The 7,860-nt window shown below is 39.6% G+C and overlaps 1 protein-coding gene across 1 annotated transcript; it reads right to left on the bottom strand.

The window, feature by feature from the left end:
- Window positions 1-387: 387 nt before the first annotated feature.
- Window positions 388-7,386, bottom strand: LOC103457571 (fibrinogen-like protein A). The gene is made up of 9 exons (XM_008397827.2): window positions 7,205-7,386; window positions 6,775-7,025; window positions 4,342-4,557; window positions 2,742-2,861; window positions 2,536-2,650; window positions 2,331-2,468; window positions 1,884-2,100; window positions 1,600-1,795; window positions 388-1,523 (listed from the first exon to the last, which is right to left on the bottom strand). The coding sequence occupies exons 2-9, from the start codon at window positions 6,925-6,927 to the stop codon at window positions 1,377-1,379; spliced, it is 1,302 nt and encodes a 433-aa protein (XP_008396049.1). The 5' UTR covers window positions 6,928-7,025; window positions 7,205-7,386; the 3' UTR covers window positions 388-1,376.
- Between the last annotated feature and the right edge of the window lie 474 nt (window positions 7,387-7,860).

Genomic DNA, 7,860 nt, shown 5'->3' with positions numbered 1-7,860 from the left:
ATTGATCTGGATGAATTTTACCCCTTTTATTTATCTACACCGAAGACTTTTCAGTGGATGTAAAGGACAATTCAACATCTACCAGACATACAAGTACACCTTAAAATATTCTAAATATTGTGAAAAAGTAAAAATAAATGTCACTAATTTCAGAGTGCGCATACATGTGTATGTGTTTCACTTACTGAAATGCACATATGTATGTTTACACATGAAACATTTCAAGACTTTATATGTCATTTTAATAGTTATGGCCTACAGATAATGAAAACTCACAACTCGGTGTCTGAAAATTGGAATATTGTGAAAAAGCTAAATATCAGAAAGCCATGTTGTCAAACCCTAATCAACTAGCTTAAATCTGATTCAAACTGTTAATTTTTTTTGTTTAAATAAGATGTTTAGTAACCAAAATCATTACGAGACCTGTAATGAACTGGAAGCTACTACTGATCAGCTTTAAATGGCCATTCACTGAGAGGATGCTGTTCAAGAAAGAAACACCTTGCAAACCAATGCCTTAAACCTTAAAGTTTTATGAAAAAAGACAAAAATTGTTTAGCAGCTATAACAAATATTTTTGGAGTTAATCAGATAGTTTAAAATCTAAGAAGTACCAACTTTCAAGCATGATATTAGTATCATGCTAGGTTAGTCATATCCAGACAGAGTAAGACTCCAAGTTGGTTGATGACTAAAAAATGTTTGGAGTGACATTATATTAGGGACATTTACCCAAACATTAGTGGGAATATGGACGTGAACAAAATTCACAATGAATTCAAACCTAAGCTAAATTGTAAATAATTTTTCTGAAATTAAGCATAACTAGTATGTTCTTTAAAATTACAACTGTGGCTGTATTCTCTTTAGTACCAAAATAAAGGAAGTTTATTTGTCACACACACTTAAAGTTGATGGATTAACCACATAGGTTTCAAAAACAAGCAAACAAAAATAAAAACAACAGAAAAAGTTCAAACACACATCTGCATTCACATATCGGTTTTACAGTAGGAGTTATTTTCTCTGTCAGGACACATCATACATACCTACCTCTACTTGGCAAAGTCAAAAACTGACAAGTTTTCCAAGCTAACATACAAAACTGTATAAAAGAAATGAACACTTTCCATAACTGTGGAAAAAAATCTATCGTCTCTATGGTAAAGTTTGTATTATGGGTCCTTTTTCATTTGCGTAGTTTAAAAGGTTCAAAACAAAGTGCCTTTTCTAGAACCCACTCCTTGGGTTCAACTACCAATGGAGAACAATGCCGACTACAATCAGCACAGTGTTCATATTTCCTCAGTCTCATCCTTCCATCTCTCTAAGCTTGGAGAAATGCTTAGTTCTTCTTTCTGCACCTCCGTCATTCAGGGTGACAAACGCGTGTGGAAGCTGCGTGGTCGGATCATCATGCTGACTTTGCGTAGGGAGTAATAATCCGAGTCTTTCCAAGAGTACCAGACAATCCCATCAGGACCCAGTGAGCCGCGGCCCTTCGGAGTGTAATGGCCTCCCTGCGGAATTGGGAATATGAAGTAAACGCTTGTGTTTCTGAGAGTGTACTATTAGGATGTTTCTGTTTGTGCCTACCCTGTAGTAGACTCCATTAAGGTTGGCATAGAAGCACTGGTTGTACCACCAGCCGCCGTGAGAGATCTCAGCACAGATGTTGCCAGTGTCTGGAGTACTGAAGTGCTGCTTGTCGTGGTACCAACCAAAGGAGTCCTGCACTGTGCCACTAAAATCTGACACATGGAGACGGTACTGATGCTCCTCATCTTCCACACTTGAAACAAGCATTAGAAGAGTCACAGAAGTTTTTGGAAACCTATTAGAATACTTCGCAAGGGATTGAGCATTGTTGTTTTCCTCACCTGAAGCTCTGGTAGAGGGCATGTTTATGCTGGATGCTCCAGTCTTCCAGGTCGATGCGGAGGCTGTAGTCTCCCTGGGTGCTCAGCTCATGGATGTGATTGTTGCCCAACCAGAACTCTGAGTGCAGGTCACCAAATCCGTCCCTGTAGTCCCTCCAGCTGCGGTCAAAGCTCACAGAGCCGTCAACTCGCCGCTGGATCACGGTCCAGCCACCACCTTCAGAAATGGAGACGCGCAAAGATCAAGACCTCCAAAGATTCTTTAATTCCATGTCAGCTCAATCTGCAGCTTAGATGCAGTCTGAAGATGCAAAGGGGAAACTGTGACAAGTTTCTTCAAACACTTGATAGATTCAAAGAGTGCAAAGACCAATTTTTTTCCTACTTTCTATTTACGTGGAGTAAACCTGCAGGGTTTTAAAGAGTTTTTTATAAGTTTTCGCTCACCGTCTGTGTCCATGTCACAGTAAACCTCCACCGGCATGCTTGCCAGTAGTGGCACCACAGTGTAGAGACCCGATCTCCTCACACCGTTATAGTAGATGGAGGCACAGTCTATGGGACAGTTCCCCACATGCTGGATCTCTGCAGGAACAAGGCAAATTGGGATTTTTGGCTCCCTCTGGTGGCGCATCAATACATGAACACGTACCTGGGTGCAGGGCTTCTTGAGTATTCTGCAAATGATTGGGCCGGACTATATTGATGGAACAGTCTGAACTTCTTTTGACTTTATCCATCAGAAGGGTCAGATTATGCAGTTGGTTCTAGGCAGAAAGATAATTTGGTAACAATTTCAGCCAATTCAGAAAAACGACCCAAAATTATACAAGGCAGTATTATAGGTGGACATTATACCTGCAGGTCTAGGATGAGGGTGCCCTGCAGATGCAGCAGAGAGCTGGCCTGAGCATAGTGAACCTCCAGCTCATGGAAACGCTGCTCCAGAGAGATGTTCAGGTGGCGCTTCTCTTCACTCTGATGTACGAGTGAAGTATGTGTCAATATTGGACAAACGCACACAAAAACACTTTGAAACTGCTAAGCAGATTAGGATCACAAAGAGAAACGGTAAGTGTGACGACTGGAATGTGTTATCCAGTTTCTTATAACAATGAAATCTCATTGAATATGAGTATTGTAGTAGTTATTGTATTTAGATCTGTGTGCTTGAACGTGGATCAAGATATTGTCAAATTCAGAGACAAACTTTAATGTTTTAACATTCTAAAGTCTGAATTTTTACCAGTTTCTCATCAAACTACTTCATAAATCTAACAATACAGCCAATGTATAACATAAAACTATAAAAAATAAATAAATAATGACTACAAATGACAGTAAAATGCAAAATAAACAAATTGCTGGCTCCGAAGAATGCTAGACTACTAGGTAAAGGAACTATTTAACACTGTCACAAGAAACCGCCTAAACATCTCGCTTTTGAAAACACTTGTAACTTCTTGTGGCAGTTAGCTGTGCTGCAGACCTGACCACAGCTTGCAGTAAATTCACAATAAATGTTGTGGCATTGCACAATTAAAGTAATTTTAATTCAATCACACATACATTCCAACTGACCCTAGTTAGAAAGCAGCACGTTAGTGAGGTGTCATGCAGGGTGCACCCATGGCAGGTCGCCAATTCATTACAGGACCACAAAGAGACATACTGGACAAACAATATGCATGCATACCTTTGTATTTAATGACAATTTAGAGAGATCAATTAGCAAATTAACCTAGCAGTCATGTTTTTGAACTGTGGAAGGAAATTGGAGTACCCCGAGTGAACCATTGCGTACACGAGGAGAACATGCAGTGTCCTTGCAGAAAGGCCCCAGGCCAGGATTCAAGCCTGGGACTTTCATTCAGCAAGGTAACTGCAGCCACCATTTGTAACTCATATATTCAAATTCAGCTGTGAAACATACTGACAAAGAATAATAGTAAAAATTAAAAAAAATTAAAAATCCGGACCCCCAAACCCTGAAGATGTTCATCGACACACTAGCTCTTTCCAACATCCACCTGTGATCACTGACTGATCCAGCTGAGCGCCTCTTCCTATATAAGCCCATCACTTGAGAACACATGAGGCAACACGTGGAGGAGGAGGCCAATCCTGTTAGTGACTAAGGTCAAGGACATTCTGGGATGGAAGCCAGCTCGATTACCTACAAACATAATTAGTCTACAAATAATGAAATTTATTTCAATCTTAGGGTGGATAGAGGTAAAGTTTTACACTACTGGAGTGCAAGTCAAATTTTTATCATTCTAATATCTGAAACGAACATAAGACCAAGAAATATACACAATTAATATCCTACCCGAGGACCTTTCTTAATGTCTCACACACTAACACGGTTATTCACATTTTCATGTGTCACTGCAGACAAACTCAAAGCTGTTAAAAGGATCAGTCCTAATAGCTGACCCACATCTGCTTCGGTCACCTGCAGCTCGAGGACTTTGATGCGATGCCGGTGGTTCCTGAGTTCCTCCTGCAGCTCGGAGATGGTCTCCTTCAGAGCCACGATCTGCTGCTTCCTCTCCTCGTTCTCGTGCAGCCAGTAAGAAACCTCGTCAGAGCAGCGGAACATATCCGGGCATCTTCTCTCATCCAGCTGGGGCAGCGTGGCCACCAGCCGGCACATCCCGTCCTCCATCAGCTGTCAGAGAAGAGGATTCGGATTAAAAAGATTTTTTTTGAGAAATTAATTTTTGTTTTTAAAAAACATGTTTTATTGGGGGTTTCAAATAACAAATCAATCAATTAGTTATTACCGTATTTTCCGCACTATAAGGCGCACCGCATTATAAAGCGCATAGAATAGACGCTATAGGAGAGGCTGGAGTTACGTTATGCATCCACTAGATGGAGCTGCACCAACGGAAATGTCAACAAAACAGTCCGACTCCGGTCAGCGAGGAGAGCCTTCCGCGACTGGGCCGGGGCGTGGCCGGACATTGGTCACCCTTCTCCGTTCGCGCACAGCATGTTCGTGGAGAACGTGGTGCTAAATGAACTGCAGACGACCTGATTCTAGATGGTCGGTAGGTAGATAGGTCAGTCAAACTTTATTAATAAATTACAAACCAGCTCTGACAACTATCCCAGCATGCACTGCGCGCTTCTTCCTCTACGGGCGAAAATAAAGTCTGTGGCTGCTTAACGGAGTTGCTAGACCTGTTGTGGCTCAGTAGTGGTTCATATATAAGGCGCACCGGATTGATTATAAGGCGCTTTTGAAGAAATTTAAGATTTTTAGGTGCGCCTTATAGTGCGGAAAATACGCTACTTAAAATGTTTAAGGCAAAACCTTGAAGCAACCCCTGTGCTGCTGACTTGAAGAAAGCTCCCTGTAAAAAATATTATGTGCCAATTTATCTGTTTAACGTGGTCTGCCTTATTGGTGAGATCAAATTACCATAAGCTTTTATAAAAAATATTTTTTTTTAAAACCTCTCACAATGCAGATTATTCTATTATGTTCTATTGTAAATCAAATACAGCTGCTATAATATTATTTTGCCAGATGTAGTCACACACACGTGAAGCAGATTGGTCTGAATGTTTGCGTTTTATTCACTGCTGCCTGACATGCAGTGTATATAAAAAGTTTGTGTTGTGATAAATGGAAACATGATTAACATTTTCAGGACTTTTTCCACTTTTGATCTAGAATGTAATCTGGACAATTGGATTAAAAATAAGATGAAATATTTGGGGTTTAAAATAAAATTTGAAAAACCGATATAGTGTATATCATGCATAAATGTTGTAACTCTTAAACTATGTTGAAGCCTGTTTTGAGTTTATTAGAGCACTTTGTCTATTTTGCTGGGCATCTTCTATATTGGTAATGTTTGCCCAGTCTGAGGGTGTATCCTTTTCACAGCCCTCTACAGATTTTTAATTGGACGTTGTCATTGATTTGGATGCTCGGTTTGGACCTTTGTCGTGCCAAAATAGGTTCCTCTTCATCCTCAGTTTTCCAGAAGCTTGAAGGTTTTGGGTGGCACAAACAGTCCCAAAGACTGTCATCTGTGTTGCCATTATACTTCTTTGTAACATTTCAATCATTAACATGGGAGATTATTGGTACATATATTCCACAGCCACTACTATCAAGAAATCAGCTACTTTGCTGTTTCTTAAAACCTCTTGGGAGCCCAACTGACTGCATTTCTTCTTCCCTTTTATTCGATCTTGAATCAATGTCCAGTTCTTGGTAACATCACAGTTGCACCAGGTCTTCTCCATTTGTTGATGAACATCTTTGTGTGTTCTATGTTATATCTAATTCTTCTAAATGTCTTTTGTACCACGTTCCTGTCTGACACCTTTTGATAGTGAGATCCCTCTAATGGTTTGGCCAAATAGAAAAATTAACAAAGACACTTTAAGTGCGGCAGGTGTGTGCTGACTTATTTTTAGCATGAGTGTGACTAGTGATTAATTCTAAACACAGCCACATCTGCAGTTATGGTAGGATATTCACACATGTGTAGCCAGATTATTTAAGGCTTTTTTATCCATTTGAAATATTTCAGATTTTGTCAGTGTGATTCGTATAGGTAAAAGGAAAACTGTTGGAAATAATTTGCTTTGAACTTTTACATCTACATATGCAAACATCGCTAATGAGCCAATTAAACAAGTGCAAAATGATAACACAAAGAAGCCTTGTAGCCTTTATGTTTTCTCATCATTTCCATAAGCCATACATTAAATAATCTACCTCCACAACAATTGCATTTGGTAAATAAATGCTTCAATGTTACTATACTCTCTCACAGAGAAACAAAAAAAAAGATGAATCCCATTTTTTTAAAAAAAGCAACATTGAACATGTTCAGAAACATGACTTTTTAGCCATTAGTACCTGGTTTGTGTATTCCCCACACTGTGAACCTCCGCCGTTGCGTGAAGTTGAAGTGTTTAGGTTGTCTGCTTTGGCCTCTGGGAGCAGCGGGATGAGAAAGCAGAGAGTGAAGCCCACGCTCCAGCTGAGGAGGCTGAATGAGATCAAACCCATCGCTGTCACAGGGTCAGTCTGTCCCCCGCCTTTTCACTCAGGGTGGGCTTAGGATGTGGAAGTATGCGCTTCAGCATCTGATGCTCCGCTGGCTTTACCTGAATGAAAAAAAAAGGGAGACTAAGCTACACTTTAAGCCAAATTGAAAATCTGCTCACACTTTAGGAAGACAATGTTGTAACAAGTTGTAAAAAAAAAAAACAGGCCAGTATAACCTGCATCAGAGTACAAATAATACATTTCCAGCCTAAAGCTAAGAAAACAGTACAGTACTCACCCCAGCTATACAGCACCTTCTACCCCCCTCATGGCTCTGTTTGGGCCAGGGGGTTCTCTCCATTTTTAGTTAAATTGTCCTCGTCTTTAGCTCCTTCTGAGTTGCTTTCTCTTAGCCCATGTCTTCGTTCCCTGTCAGCATAGAGATCCTAGTCCAATAATCCACCTCTAAGAGGATTCACTGCAACTGAGAAAAGGCAGGGAGCATGACAAATAGGGTGATAAAATTCTGACGTAAAGTGAGAAGTATAGAAACATAGTGAGAAAGTGGGGGGTTTTTTTGTATGTGAAAATTTCTTTTATTTTAAACTTTAAATAATGTGTGCATAAAGGTAAAACCAACCTTTCTTAAGAAAAAACACTGCTCATGAAAAACATATTTTCTGTTTTTTCCTTTTTTAAAATGTCACACTCTGCAACAGAGTGTCCCAATCTGTGTTTAATTGTTACTGTTTCATTTCTTTTACTGGACACCTACAGGAAATAATGCTTAATTTGCATGAAAGAAGAGATTAAGTAATTAATGTAAGAATAAAACAATTCACAAAATAAACAAAAAAAAAAACATATTTACTGTTTTTTCCTTTTTTTCAAACATCACTCTGCAACAGAGTGTCCCAATCTGTGTTTAATGGTTACTGTTTTATTTCTTTTACT

The sequence above is a fragment of the Poecilia reticulata genome, linkage group LG21, assembly GCF_000633615.1.
Source record: "Poecilia reticulata strain Guanapo linkage group LG21, Guppy_female_1.0+MT, whole genome shotgun sequence".
Lineage (NCBI taxonomy): Eukaryota > Metazoa > Chordata > Actinopteri > Cyprinodontiformes > Poeciliidae > Poecilia > Poecilia reticulata.
The sequence above is the reverse complement of the archived record's forward strand: the minus strand, read 5'-3'. Positions and strand labels throughout refer to the sequence as shown.

Coding starts and splice junctions, on each gene's coding strand:
- LOC103457571 (XM_008397827.2), bottom strand. CDS start 6,927: ATGGGTTTGATCTCATTCAGCCTCCTCAGCTGGAGCGTGGGCTTCACT. Junction 2,651..2,741: donor CCCTCATCCTAGACCTGCAG/GTATAATGTCCA, acceptor CTTTCTGCCTAG/AACCAACTGCATAATCTGAC. Junction 2,469..2,535: donor TCAAGAAGCCCTGCACCCAG/GTACGTGTTCAT, acceptor TTGTTCCTGCAG/AGATCCAGCATGTGGGGAAC.